The 21,479-nt window shown below is 40.8% G+C and overlaps 1 protein-coding gene across 2 annotated transcripts in view; it reads left to right on the top strand.

Moving 5' to 3' along the window:
* NUSAP1 (nucleolar and spindle associated protein 1) overlaps nt 1-21,371 on the top strand; it is a 33,168-nt gene extending 11,797 nt beyond the window's left edge. The window contains exons 4-11 of one of the 2 annotated variants that reach the window (XM_007111706.4): nt 991-1,102; nt 5,846-5,947; nt 7,046-7,155; nt 10,206-10,387; nt 12,518-12,675; nt 15,615-15,731; nt 18,984-19,092; nt 20,442-21,371. In XM_007111706.4, coding sequence (XP_007111768.1) covers nt 991-1,102; nt 5,846-5,947; nt 7,046-7,155; nt 10,206-10,387; nt 12,518-12,675; nt 15,615-15,731; nt 18,984-19,092; nt 20,442-20,538 — 987 coding nt within the window. In that variant the 3' untranslated portion in view covers nt 20,539-21,371. Of the gene's footprint in view, nt 1-945; nt 1,103-5,845; nt 5,948-7,045; nt 7,156-10,205; nt 10,388-12,517; nt 12,676-15,614; nt 15,732-18,983; nt 19,093-20,441 lie in introns of both variants that reach the window. The other variant, XM_007111704.4, reaches the window with a different exon arrangement.
* The last annotated feature ends 108 nt before the right edge of the window (nt 21,372-21,479 follow it).

Here is a 21,479-nt window from a genome sequence, read left to right as displayed (position 1 = left end):
TTTTTTTTCCTCCTTCCTATCTTGTCCCAGGCCTGGTGATCAGCTGAGCTTAGTCTTTGAACAGTGTGGTCACGTGATTCCGGGGGCGTCTCCCACTTGCTCTGAGAGGACTCTGATTTTATTATCCTTTCATTCAAATGTAACTTTTACAAGATGGTCCTAATTTTTCTTTTCTTTTCTTTTCTTTTTTTTTTTGCGGTACGCGGGCCTCTCACTGTTGTGGCCTCTCCCGTTGCGGAGCACAGGCTCTGGATGCGCAGGCTCAGCGACCATGGCCCATGGGCTCAGCCGCTTCGCGGCACGTGGGATCCTCCCGGACCGGGGCACGAACCCGCGTCCCCTGCATTAGCAGGCGGACTCCCAACCACTGCGCCACCAGGGAAGTCCCCTAATTTTTATTTTCTAGCTTTGTGTAGTCCCTTAGTCATTAGCTTGTCTAGGTCTCTCAGTGTTAGTTTCTCCTCCCTAGGAGAGCAACCTCTGCCATGTATGCCTTCCAGTGGTCCCTAGTCTCTACTATTCCCAGATGCATGTTCTCATGACATTTGGTGAGGCAGAGAACCAAATCTGCCACTCAAAAAAGCTTGGTCTCCTACTTTTCTTTCTTTAATTCATTTTCTTCCTCAATTTGGTACCTATCTTTGGAAGGCAGTGATTACTTTTTTCTTTCTTTATGTCTGACTATAAGCAATGTTTTAAATGATATGTTTTTAAATTGAGATATAATTCACATGTAGCATCCTATCAGTTTCAGGTGTACAATGTAATGATTCAATATTTGTGGTGATCATTTCACAATATATATACAATAAGTCTAGTTAACACCTCATGTAGTTACAGTTTTTTCTTGTGATGAGAACTTTTCAGATCTACTCTTAGCAATTTTCAAATGTGATTCCTTCTTATTTATTATTGAAATCATTTATTTTCTTTTAAAATTTGTAGCAGGATCATTCAGAGATAAAAGTATGTGATCCTACTGAATTCCAGAATCAAGAAAAGCATGAAAACCAGCCTCTCAGAACTGCTGTAGAAGCTCCTTCTCTACCAAACAAGAGTCAAGATGAGAATGCAGTGCCCTCAGGAAAAAGTGGAATAAATGGTATGCCAAGTAACTTTTTAAAAATCCAAAATTGCTAGGGTAACCATGTGCATTAGTTTCCTAGGACTGCCATAACAAAGTGCCACAAACTGGGCAACTTAAAACAACAGAAATTTGGGAATTCCCTCGCAGTCCAGTGGTTAGGACTCAGCGCTTTCACTGCTGGGACACGAGTTCAGTCCCTGGTCAGGGAACTAAGATCTTGAAAGCCGCACGGTGCGGCCAAAAAAAAAAAACCAGAAAAAGATTTATTCTCTCGCAGTTCTGGAGGCTGGAGTCTACAATCAGGGTGTCAGTAGGGCCATCTTCCTCCAAGATTCTGGGGAGAATCTTTCCTGGCCCCTTTGTACCTTCGGTGGTGGCTGTAGACCTTGGCTTGCAGCTAAATCTCTGCCTCCTCATCATGTGGCAGTCTCTTTGTGTGTCTTTTTCTTTCTTTCTTTTTTTAAAAAAAATATTCATTCATTTATTTATTTATGGCTGCGTTGGGTCTTTGTTGCGGCGAGCGGGGGCTACTCTTCCTTGGGGTGTGCGTGCTTCAAATTATGGTGGCTTCTCTGGCTGTGGAGCATGGCTCTAGGCCCATGGGCCTCAGTTGTTCTGGCATGCGGGCTCAGTAGTTGTGGCTCATGGGTTCTAGAGCGGAGGCTCAGTAGTTGTGGCGCATGGGCTTAGTTGCTCCACAGCATGTGGAATCTTCCCAGACCAGGGCTCGAACCTGTGTCCCCTGATTGGCAGGCAGGTTCTTAACCACTTCACCACCAGGGAAGTCCCTATTTATTTCTTTATTTGGCTGTGTCCAGTCTTAGTTGCGGCACGTGGGATCTTTGTTGCAGCGTGCGGGCTTCTCTCTAGTTGTGGCATGTGGGCTCTCTAGTTGTGGCACACGGGCTCTCTAGTTGTGGTGTGTGTGCTCTAGAGCTCATGGGTTCAGTAGTTGCAGCACACGGGCTTAGTTGCCCCACGGCATATGGGATCTTAGTTCCCTGACCAGGGATTAAACCCGAGTCCCCTGCATTGAAAGGCGGATTCTTAACCACTGGACCACCAGGGAAGTTCCTGTGTGTCTTTTTCTTTACATCGTTTTCTTAAAAGGACACCAGTTACATTGGATTAGGTCCATCCTAATGACCTTGGTTTAAGTTGATTACGTCTACAAAGACCCTTTCCAAATACGGTCAGATCACAATTATTAGAGGTTAAGACTTCATTCAGCATATCTCTTTTGGGGAAACAGTTCAACCCATAACACCATTATGTAGAACTTCTAAGGGTTCAGCAATGAAAGCAAAAGTTAGAACCAAATACAGTAGGCCATCAGGTCACCTTTAATAACCGTGTAGAAAGCAGAATATGAGTGGTTGCTGGAAAGTTTAAGGCAGTTTATCTTAAGGCAGGATGAGGAGAGAGCCTGGCTCATTCTGCCAGTTAGCTCCTTCTGGCCTGCTCCAGAGACAGGTACAAAGACCTGTTAGCCCCTTCAGGTAGGACAGTTAAAAAGGATCTGCAGAGTCTACCTTCCCAGGGGTGTGGCCATTTTATTATGATAAATGTATATTTTACTTAGTCTCTAACCTCCTAAAAACCTCTTCCCTAAACTTTCTCAACTAAAAATTTGTTTCAATAAGGCCAGAAAACTTCAGTTCCCCTATGCCTAGCAGGACTTGGTGCTTTCTGATTTCATCCTCAGGAAGCCTGCCAGTTGCAACAGTATCTCAGTGTTTGTTTCCCCCAGCACATCTATCTGGGACCTGAGGCTGACCTGAGGGGATTGGGAGAGAAGATGATCCACTCATGTCCACCAAGCAGTTAAATGCAGAATTTCTAATGCTGAGCCCTCCCAGTTTCCCCAGAATTTTGAATGTCTTACTAAATCTAGAAAGTTACAGAAGGTAGATGTTCTGATTTGTAGGTCTGAGGTGAACCTGGAATTCTGCAGATTTAATAAGTACCCCAGGTAATTTTGATACATATGCCTCATAAACCCATTTTGAAATCCTGAGACGAGGGGAATGTAAAGAAATATGACAGAGTCAGAAGTGGGGGTGGAATTTAAAATATCTATTATTCCACCAATCGTGTTGTCAAGAAGACTTACCTCTAGGACCCAGTTTTGAAGGCATGGGAAAAATGAAGGTGGAGTGGACCCTTTAAGTCAGTTTTACCCAATGAAGCGCATAGGCTGTTTGAAGGAGAAAAATCTGATCATGCAGTTTCTGGTGAGAGGAATTTTTTTTTTTTTTTTTTTTTTTTTTTTTTCCCGGTATGCGGGCCTCTCACTGTTGTGGCCTCTCCCGTTGCGGAGCGCAGGCTCCGGATGCACAGGCTCAGCGGCCATGGCTCACGGGCCCAGCCGCTCCGCGGCATGTGGGATCTTCCCGGACCGGGGCACAAACCCGTGTCCCCTGCATCGGCAGGCGGATTCTCAACCACTGCGCCACCAGGGAAGCCCGAGAGGAATTTTTTAAACTTTATTTTGACATAATTCCAGACTTAAAGTTGTAAGAATAGTACCAAGAGTTCCTATATATCGTTCACCTAGATTTCTCAAATGTTAATATTTTGCCATACTTGCTTTATCCTCCTATTTATATACATATATATGTACGTATATGTGTTATATACATTTTTTTTCCTGAACTGTTTGAGAGTGTTTCAGATATGTGCCCCTTTACCCCTAAATATTTGTGTGTTTCTTAAAACATCAGGACTTTTTCTCACAAAAGTACAGAGAGCAGAAAGTTCACTGATAGGGCTTCTTCATATTCCGCATTACAACTAACCTCTGTGAAACAACCACTTGTCAAGGTTTGGTATAGTATCAAAGAATAATATCCACAATTATCTGAAAAGGCTATTAAAATACTCTTCACTTTCAACCACATAGCTGTATATGGCAAAATTTGTTTTCATATATTACTTCAATCAAAACAATATATCACAACATATGTATAGAGAAGAAAAGAGAATCCAGCTGCCTTTTATTGTCAGATGTTAAAGAAATTGTAAAACAAACAACAAAAACAAAAAACGCTCTACTCACTTTTTTGATTTAGAAATTTTAGCCATTTTTCATAAATTATTTATGTTAACGTATATTGGGTATATTTTTAGAGAATCAAATATTTTTATATGTCTTAGTTTTAATATCTAATATGGCACATTGATATAACATACATGAACAAAAATTCTTTGGGGTCCTCAGTAATTTTTGAGAGTACAAAGGGATCCTGAGGCTAGAAAGTGTGAGACCTGCTAACTAACCTGTAGACAGACCTTATCTAGATTTCATCCCAGCAATGTCCCTTAAAACAAAGGCAAATCTCGACTCATCCTTTGCATTTCATTGCCACGTCTCTCTTTTTTAAAAAAATAAATTTATTTATATATTTTTTTATTTTTGGCTGCGTGGGGTCTTCATTGCTGCACACGGGCTTTCTCTAGTTGCGGTGAGCAGGGGCTACTCTTTGTTGCCGTGCACAGGCTTCTCATTGTGGTTGCTTCTCGTTGCGGAGCACAGGCTCTAGACGCGCAGGCTTCAGTAGTTGTGGCATGCAGGCTCTGTAGTTGTGGCTCATGGGCTCTAGAGCGCAGGCTCAGTAGTTGTGGAGCACATGGTTAGTTGCTCCGTGGCATGTGGGATCTTCCCGGACCAGGGCTTGAACCCGTGTCTCCTGCACTGACAGGCAGATTCTTAACCACTGCACCACCAGGGAAGTCCTCCTGCCATGTCTCTTTAAGCTACTTTAACCTGGAACAGTTCCTCAGCCTTCCTTTGTCTTCTAGCGCATTGACCTTTTTTAAATACAGTCCAGTTTCTTGGGTCCTCTGACTTGGTTTGTCTAATGTTGCTGATGGTTAGATTCAGATCATGCACTATTGGCAGGAATCCTGCAAACTAGGGCCGTGTCCTCCTCATTCAGCACCCCAGAGGGCTCAGATGTTGGTTTGTCCTATGACTAGTCTTGTCAACTTGCATCACCTGGTTATGGTGGTGTCTGCTCCGTTGCTCCTTTGTAATAGTTATTATATTTCCATTTGTAATAAGTATCTTGTGAGGAGTGACTGTGGCTCTTTAAATATCCTATTTCATGGCCAAGCTCCAAGTAAAAGCCCTATAGCCCCTCTGCTCTATCCAATCATTCTTTTGCCTTGTTTTATGGATGCATTGGGAAACCTTAAGGATGAGTGACTTTATAAGTAGCATTTCTTGAAAACCCACTTGCACAGTTTTTAGTAGATTGCCTTAAGCTGAGAAAGATACTAGAATGTGGGAGATAAGTAGGGGGAAATAGCAACCCTTATATACATGATGGCTTTAACTGTATTTAAAGAACAAAAGCAAAACAAGTACAGAAGCAAAGGACCTGAGAAAATATAATAAATATAATAATAGCCAAAATGATAATAGTGTTTCTTAGGCTGGTGGGATTGTGTGACTTTTATCATCCTCGTTAAAACAACTAGACATGTTCATGGCAAAAGTTCTGGAAAATAGTTTTATAAACATACAAAAATTTTAAAACATCTATACAAGAAGCATAAAATTTCTGTCTACTTGAAATTCAAGCTAAAATAGTGGTGATGCTGTAATTAATGCTTTGTGCTCCTTGTGCGGTGTCTCCCATACCTTGGCAGAGGCCTATCACATGAATATGCTCCACGTTAACTTACATTTCTTAATGGCAATAATTTTTGGAAATTTTTGGAAATCTTTCATTAGTTCTGTATCCTTGGATTCAGGTAATGAAGGTCCAAAGATACCTTCAGAAAGAAAGAAGTCTCTCTACACAGATGGGTTTTCCAAACCTGGAAAAAATAAAAGAACTGCAAGCACTACTCCAAGTAAGTTTTGCACACAAAGAAACATAAAATGGTGGTTGGCCCCCTTCAGGCTGACGCTGGAGAGGCAGTGCACTGTGACAGCCGAAGGCTCAGACACTGGCATTGGGGTTTGCGCCCTCATTCCCTCATTTTCTACCTGTGAGACCTTGGGAAACTTATTTATCCCCAGTAAACCCACGTCCTCAGTTTAAAGTGGGAATAATTAAACTACCTATTTCATCAGGTTAATATATGGATTAATTAAGACTGTTTTCCACTTCTGATTACCTAGCAGGGCAGCTAGCCTGTAGCAAGTATTCAAGAAATATCTGAGAATTAATGTGTATCAAGTACTTGGCACAATGTCTACCTTGTAAAAACTTATTATTATTTTTAGTAATAAGTCTAAGGGACTCCATTTCTGGACATGTAATTCTCTTTCTCTATTGCCTGGCACATAGAATGTTGATTGTGCTATATATTTAGAGTACTTAAAATGCTGCTTAGCATATTTGAGAAATTCTAACAATTATACTTAATAAGAATATAATTAGTTAGAATAGTACAGAGCAGGAGTCAGCAAACTATTGCCCATCTTGGCCTGTCTTATAGCCCTTGAGCTAAGAATGGTTTCTGCATTTGTAAAGGGTTGTATAAAAGAAAGAATATGAGACAGAGACCACAGTGTATGTGACCGCCAAGCTTAAAATATTTACTGTCTGCCCGTTTACAGAAAGTTTGCCAATCCTTTGCATAGAGCTTTCTTAACATTATTAAATGTCAAATTTGTGATTAAGTAAAGGCCATTAATTAATTGGTGAGGGGAGAGGACAAATCTGTTAATCTTTACTTATCCTCTGGACTAAACCAAGATGTTAGTCAGCAGTGAAATGGACAATGGAGAGACGGTCAGTGTTTGATAGTTTATAAGGTGAATATGCTTTGCCCCTGACTTTCTAAAACCTAAATGTTTTGAAATTAAAATTTTAGCAAAGATGATGCTGAAGTTGAATGTCAGGGATGCCGAGACAAGAATAAGTGTTAACAGAAAAACATAGGGAAGGTGAATAAATGGAGTTTGTCTTGTTGTTAATTGTCATATTTGGGGAAATATTCTAGATTTTAAGAAGCTTCATGAGGCTCGTTTTAAGGAAATGGAGTCCATTGATCAATATGTTGAGAGAAAAAAGAAACATTTTGAAGAACACATTTCATTTAATGAACTGAAGGTATGCTGATAAAATTATGTTCTTAATGCCACTAAGCTGTTTGATTTTAATGTTGATACTGTGTATATACTATGGTTAATACAATTAGCTATTATTCTACTAGTGGAATGGATTTGTTTGAGTCTAATGTATTTTTATTATTTTAAATTTGTTTTTAAGAATTTTCAAAACCCTGCAGATAAAGCAATGAATCTTCACTATGAAAAAGAATTCTGTAAAAAATAAAGTTTAAAAAAAAAACATTAAAAAAATTTTTAAAAAGTAAACAGTAAAAAGAAAAAAAAAGGAAGAACTCCAAAGTAGCAATAAGTTGTTCTGTTTTCCACATTCAGACACTGTGCCTATCACTTTCGTTGGGGAAGGACTGATATATGGCTGAAGCCATCTTTCCCTGTCTCTGACCTAAAGGGAAAATGAGTGACTAGCAGTTGCTAATTTAAAGGCATCCTGTCATAACTGAGCTCCCTGGGTGGGAGGCCTTCAGGCCAGGTCCTGCTGGACTCAAGCAGCTTCGAGTAAGAAAAGGCAAAGTCAACCCCGAGGCTGAGTTAGCAGCAGAGTAGTGAGTAAATAACATCCTAGGAAGTTGGTGTTCCTGTCTTACATGGTATCTGGTGTTAAAGGGGTGCCATAAAGATGGATGGGAAACATTTTTGAATTTAATAATACATAATAACCTGCCTATTTTTCAAAGAATTTGAGGCAGTTTGTGGTATTACACACAACACAAAACAGTATAAAGCTGGTTTAAAAGGGGCAGAAAATGAGCACTGTTAACAGGTACAGTGACTAATATATCAGTCACTCAGTTGAGTTTTGAGTTTTCTGATATCAGTGCCAATGGGGAAATGCACTGGGTAATAAGTTCTAAATAATTAAAAACAAAAAACAACAAAACATACAGTTCTTAGAAGCTTAATCTTGGATAATAAATGTTCACTTGAACATTTATAAAACCACTGTTACCACAGTTGAAGACACTGTTAACAACCTTCTAGCAAACAGTCATGGCATTAAACATCTCCATTCCCTCATAGTGATCTAACAACATGGGTGGACAATCCAGGGAATAGATATTCAGTATGTCCATAAGAAGACTCTTAAATATTAGCAAGGGCTAAGTATCACAACATTCACAGCTGAATATTGGGCCCATCCCGGAGGAGCAGGGGAGGGTGTCCTGCTGATGCTTTATAGAAAGTAGACAGCTTCTTTTTCTGCATAGGCATGAGCTAACCGCAAATATGCCTGTAAGGAGGGCCACTCGTTCTCCTTACCATGAAGCTGAGTCTACTTAAGTACTTGATTGAAAGTCAAGCTTTCTGTACTACATAATATGGATGAATTAATTTCCAGGTCAAAGTTAAGGGCAGAACAACTGCTTCAACCATAAACTTGAGTGTAGCCTTGAAGATGTGTTAAATAAATGAGTAGCTTATATTGTTTATTAGTTGATAGCCCCATCTGAATGAGTTTAGTTCTAAAATCCCACCCCAGCACCACTGTTTAAGGAATTGGCCAATCAAATGGGTTATTTGGTATGATCTGTTTGGAGACTAGAGAATAAAAAACAATTACAGTGACTTCACCATAGCTAATATGGTTTTCTTGACGGTTGACTTGTTTGGGGATTGGTCATTTGGAGAGTGATGGACAATAAGAAATGAGCAGAGATCTAGAGAAAATCATCCTGGCTGTGACCAATCTCTCCTTTCATGATTAGAGGATGGAAACCTGATTGAGGTAGTTGCCAAATGGCTCCCCTCTGCAATGATCTGAAACCTTGTGCCCCGAGTTGCCTGTTTACTTTGCTAACAGTAGGAATGATCAAATTTTTTGATCTTTGACAATATATGACAAAATCCCAATTGAATTTGCATTTCTCTGATCATTACGTGTTACATGTTTATGTTACAAATCTTTATATGTGTTCATTGATAGTTTTGCTGTGAATTTGCTTTTTCTTAATTTTTGCTTATTTATGAGCCACTTATCTATATTAATGACATATATTATGTATTATATGTTCTAAATACTTTCCCACAGTTTGTCTTAACGGTGTCTTACCTTGTGGAAGGTTTTATTGTTTTATCCAACTATCCAGCTTTTCCTTCTAAAACTGAGGGTTTTGTCTTGCTCTCCCTGTCCCAAGATCATAAAAATATGCTCTTATATTTATTTTTACTGCTTTTATTATTTTTCCCTATTTTAATCCTTAACCCACATTTTTATTTTTATGTATGGTATGATTGAGTTCTTTGCTTTGTTAAAACAGGATTTTTTTTGCTAAAAGAAAGGAATTGATTAGATACACTGCAAACAAAATAAATTAGTGCTACTAGAGTCTGCAGCATAATATTCTACCTGAAAAGTCCGAAAGATTGGTATTCAGTGCAAGTAGAATCATTTAAACATAAGTTGCTCAAGCAAAGGTGTAGAGTTGGTGATTCTGTCACCAGGTGAACTGGAAAGTGGGAATTTTAGGGGAAAGACAGAAGAAGGCATAAAAGGTGTGGTTAAATATAACATCATACTTAATACATCTAACCTGAGTTTTCAGCTTATAGTAAAGATATGTATTTACCAAATACTTTGGTTTTAAATTTGTCTCACAACATGAGAATCTCTTGTGCTCATATGTCGAAATGAGAAGTTAACATAATTCTCTAGTTTCTTGTATTATTTCATAGGATATAATCAGAATTTTTATGTCTTTTGGCTTTACATTGTCAATTTTAATAGTCCTATCTCTGCTGTCAGTTAGTGAAGTTAGATTTCTTCTGCTTGCAACAGAGCTTAGACTAATGATAGTAAAACATTCAATCATTCTTTGTGCTTTGACAGTATCTAAAGAAAGATAACATAAGCAGACCCCTTCCCTGCCATTTCAAAGAGAGCATTTCCCTTCCTCCCTTCTTTCTTTTCTTTAGGTTTTTTAAAAAGAACTTTAAAAAGCTATTGGGGAGCCAGGGGTGGGTAGCGGAGGAATTATTTGTAGATTCCATAAGCTTTTTACATAGCTTTAATGTGTTGCGTTTCCCTTTCTTCAGAAGCAGCCCAGCACTAAGGGAGTGGCAGCAACTCCAGTTCCTCCCCGAGAAAGACTCTCTGTGGCTTGTACCCCCACCAGCCAACAGGGCTCACAAGGCCGGCCCCACGCAGGCCGTAGCACCTTGTGTGTGAAGGGGCTGGCCAAGCGCTCCGCGCTCTCAGCAACTAAGATGAACGTCAGGTAAAGAAGAGCTCCAAAATGGAACCAAGGGCGAGGGCTCAAAGCTTTACTGATTCTAATACATTTCAGGTGAACTACAACAAATGTTGTAGTGTTGATGAAAAAGGAGAAAGGATCGGAATAGAGAAAAAGATCAGCAAAGAGTTTTTATTTATAAGTTACTTTTTTTCTCTTAAATTTGTGGGGTTTTTTTGTTTTTTTGTGTTTTTTTTTTTAACATCTTTATTGGAGTATAATTGCTTTACAATGGTGTGTTAGTTTCTGCTTTACAACAAAGTGAATCAGTTATACATATGTTCCCATATCTCTTCCCTCTTGCGTCTCCCTCCCTCCCACTCGGGTTTTTTTTTAAACATTACCTTTTTATTCGTTTTGTTTTGGTTTTTTAATTTATTTATTTTTGGCTGCATTGGGTCTTCATTGCTGTGCCTGGGCTTTCTCTAGTTGCAGCGAGCGGGGGCTACTCTTCCTTGCAGTGCGTGGGCTTCTCGTTGCAGTGGCTTCTCTTGTTGCAGAGCACGGGCTTTAGGTGCACAGGCTTCAGTAGTTGTGGCACACAGGCTCAACAGTTGTGGCTCGCGGGCCCCATTGCTCAGACTTAGTAGCTGTGGCGCTTAGTTGCTCTGTGGCATGTTGGATCTTCCCGGACCAGGGCTCGAACCCGTGTCCCTTGCATTGGCAGGCAAATTCTTAACCACTGCGCCACCAGAGATGTCCCCCTAAGCTCACATTTGATTCGTAAGTAAAGATAGAAAATAAGATTTATGTGGATATTTTACCTTATTAATTTAATGTATGTCTGCAAAGATGTGTAAATAGAAATTTTTCTGTTGACATAAATATAAAGTTGAAGCTAAATTCCTAATCTCCCCATGTAGTGAGCTAAAGAACTGACTCATCCTAAACTATGAACATTGTAACCCACTGGGTACTGCAGTAGCATAGCCATCTCATGCTCATTGATCCCTGTTTTCTTTGCTTGTGCCTTTTCTGACATCAGGTTAGCCCTAAACTGTGACTGTCCCCACAGATGAAGATCTTCAGTCTCCTTTCTCTTAATACCGAAATTTGATTCTCTCCTTTTTTAAGGGCGTTTGCAGCATCTAACAGAACTGGTGCATGGTAACACTTCCCCAACACGTGCAATTATCTGACATAGTTTTTAAAAAGTGAAAAATGCCCTTGAATTTGGAATTCTTATAGAGTTAGCCTGGAATATGAGGTACCTATACTTGGCAGTTCTGATTGTATTTATTAATAGTTAAGAACACCATGGTCAGGGGCTAGTCCTTGCTTCATGCAGGGTACAGAGCAGCCTGGAATTGGTAGCACTTTTCCTACCACATCTAATTTTCTTAACTCTGTTGTAGAGTCTTTGGTAATAATTTTAGATGTTGATTCAGGATCACCATCAAATCTTTAGTTGTAAGTCCAGAAGTTCCCTTCTGTTAACCCACAACCACCAACCCTATGTGTATTTATGTCTGTCATTACTGGATTTTCATTGAATCTAAGATACCATCCACTGAATACCCACCATTATTTTATGAACCACTAAGAAAATGCACTGCCGACTAACTTTGATGTGTTACCAATTGTAAAACACATTCTAATTTCAGAGATGTTAAAATGTAGAAAAACTGCATCAGAGGATCAATGAGAAACATTTATGGCAATTTGCTCTGAGTAGAGAAGGACTTATATACCACTCAAATGAATGACATTCTTCTAGGAAGATGGAAGAAATGCTCCCATCACTCATTTGGCATAACAATCTCCTGTTCCCTCGGACTTGCCCTCACTAGGAGGAGGAGAAAGAAGGGGAGCTTTTTAAAATACCTCCTAAACTATAACTTGAGGCCCATAGGCATCTCCTTTGAGCTCTGCCTTATACTGTCATTGGCCAAGGCAGGGAGAGCAGAGAATATAAAACCATATTTTACAAATAACAGAAGTTGATAAATGATTTGCTCTAGCATCATTGTTTAAGAACATGTCTATTCTGTGAAAGAGGTTCATTTGTATAACAAGTATTTATTGAAGCCCTTTCAGTGCTTGGTGATGGGTAGGTGGTTTTGTTTAGAAGCTTGACCCAAGTACTCATGTCTTATACTCCACTGTCCTATTTAGGTTTTCAGCTGCTACTAAAGATAATGAGCATAAGCGTTCACTGACCAAGACTCCAGCCAGAAAGTCTCCACATGTGACCACATCTGGGAGTACCCCAAAAGGCCAGGCTGTGCTCGGGACACACAAGTTAAAGACCACGAGGGCTGAATCTGTTGCTGGTAAAAAAAAAAAAACAGAACAAAACAAAACAACCTCCCTCCCACCCCCCAAAGTTCTGGTTTATCTTTAAGCCATGTAGCTTCCTAATATGATTCTTTAAAGCCTCTCCATTATCTACAGAATCAAAAGCAAAAATTTGTCTAGCATATTTTTCATTTATACTGGCAAGGGAAGTGCCACAGACACAGACAAAAAAACTGATACATCTGCCAGAGGACTCCATCCTGTCCAAGACGAGCCCTAAAATGGTGACCCTCCCTGAAGAACATTCAGCCCCTTCTCAGGGATTAGGAGGAGGATTACAGTATTCATTACAGCCTCTGAATGGTTCTGCCAGACTCTGAAACTAACAGGACCCAGAGTTCATGGCATAAATGCCACACTATTGACTACTAGTAGATTGTGTATGCCATATAGATAATCTTCTACACGCTGTCTACTTAATCATCACCTACAAAGACCAAGTGGTTTTCAAAAGATCACTGCAATAGCAGTGTGAAGGTTTAAAAGAGTATCACCGACAGGTTAAGGCCTGAATTAGAACTGAGTATATCAAAATTCTCTCAAGAGTCCTACTGAATGTCAGGCAAGAGCCTTGATTACACAGGAAGGACTGCCAGATTCCCTGAGACTAGAGCAATCCAGCAGGAGTTTAAACAAGAGGAGAGTATTACTGTTGGGAATAATCAGCGTGGAGACTCTGAGGATTTTTTCATGCCTTTAACACCTAAATTAACGATTGAATAGTGGGACTGACAACTAAATTTCAAGAGAGAGAGTACAGAGGTGGGATCAGAAAATTTATGATTCTTCCTCTAGATGACCTCTCTCATTCCTGCCCACCCTTAATCGTTTCTATATCAGCAAGGAAACATTCCACATACATTCTAAATCATCCTGTAATAGGGTAAGAAAGGGGCTTGGGCGGAGAGCAGGGCTAAAAAATGAAGAATGGACTTGCCTAAGATGTGACTGTGTCATCTTACATGGAGCAGGGGTCACTGAGCAGCAGCCACCTGCCTAATACTGAGAAAGGACTCACAAATACAGATAAGGACATGAGGCAGGAACGAAATGTTTGCCATATCCTGAGCCTTCTCCTCTAAGTAACTCAGGGGTGTGCCCAGTTGGAATGGGATAGTTTTCTTTTCCCGGTTATCAAATATGAACTTTATATAAATGAAATCAAACTAATTTTTTTCTTGTGATTTGCTTTATTCACTATGTTTCAAGAATCATATTAATAAATGAGCTAAAGTTCATTCATTTTCACCGTGTTTTCCAATTGTATGGATATATTTCACCTTATCCATTTTACTGTTCATGGACCCCGTGGGTATTTCCAACTTTTGTTATTTTGTATAGTGTAGCTATGACCATTCTGGAACATGTCTCCTGTCCATGTACACAGTTTCTCGAGAGTAGGACTAGGACTGTCCATGTACACAGTTACTCGAGAGTAGTAGGGTAGACAGACACTTACATTACTGGTTGAATTGTACTAGTTTATATTCTCATCAGCAGTGTGGGACAGTCCCATTGTTCCCCTCCCTGTCAACACTTGATAGCAACACAGTGGAATGGCTTCAGCACAGGAGTTCTGTGCTTTTCTGGGTTGTTTCACTAGGTGGTCCTAGATCCTAGTTGCTTGTTCACATATACGGGCAAGTGCCAACATTTGACAATGGCCTGAATGCAACCTGTGAGGGGAAAGGATTACAGACTGTGCCAGATATATGCTGCCCAACTGTAGCAAAAATGTGGCTTACCAAATTATACCATCCTGGTATAGTTTTCACTTTATGTTACAAAAATTCATATTCTTCGGTAACAGCCTTCATTAGTAACAACCAGAGCCATGGATCTTTTTATTTCTATGTGATTAGGTTCCTGGCAGGCTTTATATCTGTTTGTGTTAATGAAAATGTTACTATTAACACTATATAATTTTTTTAAAGGGTAGGGAATTACCTGGTGGTCCAGCGGTTGGGACTCCACGCTTTCGCTGCAGGGGGTGCAGGTTTCATCCCTGGTCGGGGAAATAAGATCCCACATGCCACATGGCTCGGCCAAAAAAGAAAAACTAAATTAAAAAATAAATAAATAAAAGGGTAAATATCAGGGAAGCAGCCTGAAAATTTACCCGGTTATTATTTTTTTAACTGAAATAAACTCGATTTACAATGTGTCAGTTTCAGGTGTACAGCAAAGGGATTAATTACACATTATATATACATATGTATATATAAATGTATATATAATCTTTTGCAGATTCCTTTCCCTTATAGGTTATTACAAAATATTGAGTATAGTTCCCTGTGCTCTACAGTAGGTACTTTTTTTTGGTTGTCTATTTTATGTATAGTAGTGTGTATATGTTAATCCCAAACTCCTAATTTATCCCTCCCACCCAATTAATTCTTTTTTTAAAAAATATTTTTTTATTTATTTGGTCTTATTGCGGTATGTGAACTCTTAGTTGCAGCATGCCTGCGGGATCTAGTTCCCCAACCGGGGATTGAACCCGTGCCCCCTGCATTGGGAGCGTGGCATCTTACCCATTGGGCCACCAGGGAAGTCCCTCACCTGATTAATTCTTAAAACAGGATTCTAAACTCCAGCTGATCCTAGGAGATGTCACAATATTTAGACTCTTTGGGGAGCTGCTAACAGGGGAACAGCTAAGGGGTTAGTTTTCCTCATTCTTTTCTCCTTTTTTTTTTTCCTTCTCCCCCACCCCGTGTCCTCAAGTCCATTCTCTACGTCTGCATCTTTATTCCTGTCCTGCCCCTAGGTTCATCAGAACCATTTTCTCCTCCTTTTTAACCCTATATCTGTTTCAGACTGTTATATTGAATTCTATTTTTAAGATTGAAAAGTGATACTTAAACAGGTCTTTTTTTCTAATTAAGCCCTTGGATCTTGTTTGTTATTTTAGTTATTACCCCGTTCAAGTTGACAGCTGAGGCAGCGCAGACTCCGATCTCCCATAGAAAACCAGTGTTTGATCTCAAAGCAAGTTTGTCTCGTCCCCTCAACTATGAGCCACACAAAGGTATGTGGGAATATTCTGATGTACAAGATTTAAGATTGAACAATTCCGCATCTGAGGATGTGAAAAATTCTAGTGACTCAGTGGAAGCCATACTTGGCGTAGAATTCCTGCCTCTGCCCCTGTATCCACGTGACCCATGATTTTAAAAGTGTCCATTAAACAAATACTAAAAAAAAACCCAAAATAATTGATTCACTTACGTTTTTATTAAGCAAAGACAACTTCTAATCAGTTTTACTACAAAGTATTAATAAAACTTCAGCCAAGGGCTTCCCTGGTGGCGCAGTGGTTGAAAGTCCGCCTGCCGATGCGGGGGACACGGGTTCGTGCCCCGGTCCGGGAAGATCCCACATGCCGCGGAGCGGCTGGGCCCGTGAGCCATGGCCGCTGAGCCTGCGCGTCCGGAGCCGGTGCTCCGCAACGGGAGAGGCCACAACAGTGAGAGGCCCGCGTACCGCAAAAAAGAAAAAAAAAAAAAAACTTAAGCCAAAATCAAGAAACTTGGAAGTTAGGCTGTGGGTAAATGAATGTTTTCTTTATAGCTTTTAAAGGATTCCAAGCTGAGAACCACCGGTCAAACAATCTGGGACATTTATTGGCCAGATGTCGCTCTTGGGGATATATTAAAGTATCTTTACATCCATTTAAAACGTCAGTACTTGGGCTTCCCTGGTGGCGCAGTGGTTGAGAGTCCGCCTGCCAATGCAGGGGACACGGGTTCGTGCCCCGGTCCCGGGAAGATCCCACATGCCGTGGAGCGGCTGGGCCCGTGAGCCATGGCCGCTGAGCCTGCGCGTCCGGAGCCTGTGCTCCGCAACGGGAGAGGCCACCGCAGTGAGAAGCCCGCGTACCGCAAAAAAAAAAAAAAAAAAAAAAAAAAAAAAAGTCAGTACTTAATGTGATCTATCTGTCAATGCTTCTGGAATTACTTTAAAACAAAACTTTCCTATAAGAATCATGTAACAGTGTTTATCTTTAAATTACTAATGTTAATGAAACAAATATAATGAAAATGTCTTTCTTTTTTTATATAAATTTATTTTATTTTTGGCTGCATTGGGTCTTCGTTGCTTCGCGTGGGCTTTCTCTAGGTGCGGTGAGCAACTACTCTTTGTTGCGGTGCGCAGGCTTCTCATTGTGGTGGCTTCTCCTGTTGCGGAGCACAGGCTCTAGGTGCACAGGCTCAGTAGTTGTGGCTCACAGGCTCTAGAGCGCAGGCTCAGTAGTCGTGACGCACGGGCTTAGTTACTCCTCAGCATGTGGGATCTTCCCAGAGCAGGCCTCGAACCCGTGTCCCCTACATTGGCAGGCGAATTCTTAACCACTGTGCCACCAGGGAAGCCTGAAAATGTAAGCCTTATTTAGAGGTAAGAGTCAAACTGAACCGTGGTATAAGACGACTCCCACCCATTTTTCCTCCCCAAGTTTTCCCATCTGTGGCAATGGCACCTCTCTCCCGAGTGTCGGGGCAGAAGCCTAGGAGTCATCTTTGGTTTCTCACTCTCTCTCAGACCCCATATCCAGTCCATCAGCTAGTCCTTTCAACTCCATCTTTGAAATTTATCTTTAATCTGACCACTCTTCATCCCTCCACTGTGACTCCCTTTGGTCCAAGTCACATCATCTTACCTGGGCTTCTACAAAAGCCTGTTTGACCCACTACAACTTTAAAAACAAATCAGAGCACATCACTGCTTGCTCAGAACCTCCTAAGGTTTCCTGTCTCTCTCCCACCCTCATTTCATTGCCTCCTCCCTCCCTGACTCTGTGCCAACCACACTGGTGTTTCAGCTCCTCAAACACTGAAACACCATCCCCTCCTCCAGGTCTTTGAACTTGTTATCCCTCTGCTCCACCTGGAACACTATTCCCACTGATCTTTGCACAGCTTGCTCCCTTGTTTTAATGGGGCATCCACTCAACTGTCAGCAACCGAGAAAGGTCTTCCCTGCCCGCCCCCCCACCCACCCACCCACACTCTCTATTCCTCACCTTGTTTTACACTTCTCCATAGCACATAGCACCACCTGGTGTTATCTTACTTGACTACTGTCTACCTCTACCACTGGAAATGTAACCCTAAGAGAGCAAGGATTTTTGACCGCTTGGTTCACTGCTATGTCCCTAGCACCTAGAATAGTCCCTGGCACATACCAGGTACTCAAAAAGTATTTGTTATGGGAATGACTGATCACCACTAACTTTTACTGATGGTAAAAAACCTGGTTGAGAGCTTCATCTGTGCTTGTTATTTTATATCCTAGACAAGTCACTTAATTCCTTTATGGAAGGGAAAAATAAGTACTACTTCAGTGGTTACTGAAAGGATCAAATGATACAGCAGGTGTGAAAGTCCTTTTTATAAAATGGGAAACACTGCAAATGATAATCTTTGGTACTCAGAAGTTGGTCAAACTATACAAATAAAGTAATATATAAACATCTGGAAATTTGGTCACAGTTCTAAAGCCAACAAAATATTCCCACTTGTTCCATTCCAAATACATTTTAATAGGTAACAATAATAATAAACTGCACAGATGAAATACTACTTTAATATTAAACATTCCTATGCAACGTTGGGATAAACTACTTAGTTGTTATGGCTTCTTTTAATGTGCTATGTAATGGGATTCAGTATTAAGGTTTTTTTTGTGTTCTTTTTTTAAGATTTTTTTCGGCTTTCCAAGGATTAAAAAGTAGAAGACACTTATTTTTAGAGGAAAAAAAATGTAGTGTCTATCTGTGGAATATTAAATTGAAATTAATAGAATTATACTGGCAAATGTCTTTAAAAACAAAGTATGAACGTTGACAGCAAGCAGGTAGCCACAGATGAAGAGAAAATTAGGAATATAAATACAGGAATCTTTTCATTTATTTATTTATGGCTGCATTGGGTCTTCATTGCTGTGCGCGGGCTTTCTCTAGTTGTGGCGAGCAGGGGCTACTCTTCGTTGCGGTGCGTGGGCTTCTCGTTGTGGTGGCTTCTCTTGTTGCGGAGCATGGGCTCTAGGAGCACAGGCTTCAGTAGTTGTGGCACACGGGCTCAGTAGTTGTGGCTCGTGGGCTCTAGAGCGCAGGCTCAGTAGTTGTGGCACACAGGCTTAGTTGCTCCGCAGCATGCGGGATCTTCCCAGGCCAGGGTTCGACCCATGTCCCCTGCATTGGCAGGCGGATTCTTAACCACTGCGCCACCAGGGAAGTCCCAAGAATCTTCTTAAATCTGTCTCTGTCTCTGTCCTAAACTAGGAAAACTGAAACCATGGGGACAATCTAAAGAAAACAGTTCTCTGAATGAACATGTCAACAGAGTTAGCTTACACAAGAAAAGTTATAAACAACCTCATCGCCAGACCAGGTAAGTACATAATTATCCAGTTCTGTAATTCTTTTAATTTTGAAAGACTGTATATAAAAGCAGAGTTTCTGGGGCTTCCCTGGTGGCGCAGTGGTTGCGCGTCCGCCTGCCGATGCAGGGGGGCCGGGTTCGCGCCCCGGTCTGGGAGGATCCCGCGTGCCGCGGAGCGGCTGGGCCCGTGGGCCGTGGCCGCTGGGCCTGCGCGTCCGGAGCCTGCGCTCTGCGGCGGGAGAGGCCACGGCAGTGAGAGGCCCGCGTACCGCAAAAACGACGGGAGAGGCCGCAGCAGGGGGAGGCCCGCATACCACAAAAAAAAAAAAAAAGCAGAGTTTCTGAGGGACAGAGTCACAGTAATAGTGCTGTTTAAGAAGAGAGTAGAAGTGGAATCATATACAGAACTTTCTAAAAGTACATGTGCCTAGGCAATAATACCACAGTGGGTTCTAATTCAGGTTTGAGATGGGACCCACCCACGTATCTGCATTGTTTCCAAAGCTCTGCAGGTGATTTAGAAGAGGACCCGGATTCACAGCACTGCTCTTACATGACCTATCTGCCCAAACAATGCACCTGGATGTCCCTCCAGATAACAATCCAGGTGCCCAGGGCACCTAAGTATGCACATAAATTTCACACTCCCAGGGAAACCAGGCTTTCTAGGCTTCAGGGCTCTACACAGGGGGAAACCGCGGGATGATCCTTAGAGGCTTCTTTCTGCATGAAAACCAAGTTAACGCCAGAGTCTGTCCTGGGCTGCAGCTGGTCCTGGTTTGGCCGATTCCCTGTGTGACACCCTCCTGATACCGGGTTAACTACCATTTGACTTGCCAGCTACCACCAAGACCTTATTATTTGCTATGAAAATCATTATCATGATTCTGGGCCTTTTTTTCTCTTAATTCCTTCCCCCCCAAATCATAGTGGTTTAAGTCAGAGACCCTGATTCCAATTTTAGCACTTTCATTAGACAATGTGTTTTTGAGCTCGACCTTTGACTTCCACAGGTAGAGGTTTCTCATTTAAAACAAACTAAAAAAAACTACAGGGGTTGGATTCGATCTCCAAGGTGTCTTCTGATTCCAGTTCCATGCTTGATTTTAGAATGCTGCCTTAACATTAAAAAAAAACCAAAAAACCAAGTTCTAGCCTTTTAACACAACAGTGACTTACAGGTGTGGCTTCCACCACACAGACCACTGGACAGAGCGCAGTGTCCTCTAAGAGTGTGTTTTACAAAAGTGTGCTGGATGTCATTTTAAGTTTGGACATTAGTCTAACAACAGGTGCTTTAAAGTGTTCTGTTTGGAGCTTCACTGGAGCCTAACATATACCTACCTATCCCTCCTTAGGGAGGAGCAACGGAAGAAACATGAGCAAGAACGAAAGGAGAAGAAAGCAAAGGTTCTGGGAGTTCGAAGGGGCCTCATTATGGCTGAACATTCATAATTTAATATCCCGTAAATATTCCTTTTCTCTAAACCCTCTTTTGTAAATATTTTTGTACTGTCCTCTCACTTTAGCCAAAAGACCTTTTTCTGCTCTTAACTTTGTTCATATATATGTAGTGTCTGTGGCTTCTTCACATGTTTTACCCCTGAAAAGATTACTACCTTTAAAGCTCTAAAATTCTTTTGAAATAGTTTTTACCTAAGCCCCTGTACAACTAACTCAGTTTTCTAAAAAGACCCATCCTATAGATTCTTGACCTAGATTTTTAAGGTCAAGTTCCCTCTGCTGGCTCTAATAAAAGAACTTCAGTCCTCTTCTAGGCAAAAGCACTTACCTGATGGTAGCTAATTATACAACAGACTTTAGTAGAAATTGAACAATAACAAGTTATGAATAGGGTAAGCTGTGAAAGGCCACCTCTTCATCCTCTAGAGAACCTAGTAGTCTTACCGAAACTGTGGGCCATATGGGTTTATAAGGCATCAATATTTTATCTATGTGAAATGCTTCATTTGAGCCTCTATGTACCTTTTTCAGATCACTTAATTGTCAATTACATCTCTCTCTTTTTTTTTTCCCCCTCAATATATTCTTAAAAACAAAACTCTATAGCTCATTCTAGCCTGGCTTATTTAGAAATATACAGGGTCATATTGAAATTTGAGGATTGCTGCTTTAAGGATTACTATATACTCTGTCAAACTTATACATCTTACTCAATTTATGGAAAAGACTAGAGTTGCTTAGTATCATATCTATGTCTGTTGCACCTGAATGGAGCTTCTGAGTTTTGTACTGCTTAAAATTTTCATAAATAAAATTTTTTCTCACGGTGGTAGATTCATTCTTTGTAAATGCAATTGGTTTCTAAAATTTAGTTGACCAGCCAAGACTAACAAGAGTTGACTTGTACTCTGTGTATCCTTTCTTGACCTTCC

The sequence above is a fragment of the Physeter macrocephalus genome, chromosome 11 (genome assembly GCF_002837175.3).
Source record: "Physeter macrocephalus isolate SW-GA chromosome 11, ASM283717v5, whole genome shotgun sequence".
Taxonomy (NCBI): domain Eukaryota; kingdom Metazoa; phylum Chordata; class Mammalia; order Artiodactyla; family Physeteridae; genus Physeter; species Physeter macrocephalus.
The sequence above is the reverse complement of the archived record's forward strand: the minus strand, read 5'-3'. Positions and strand labels throughout refer to the sequence as shown.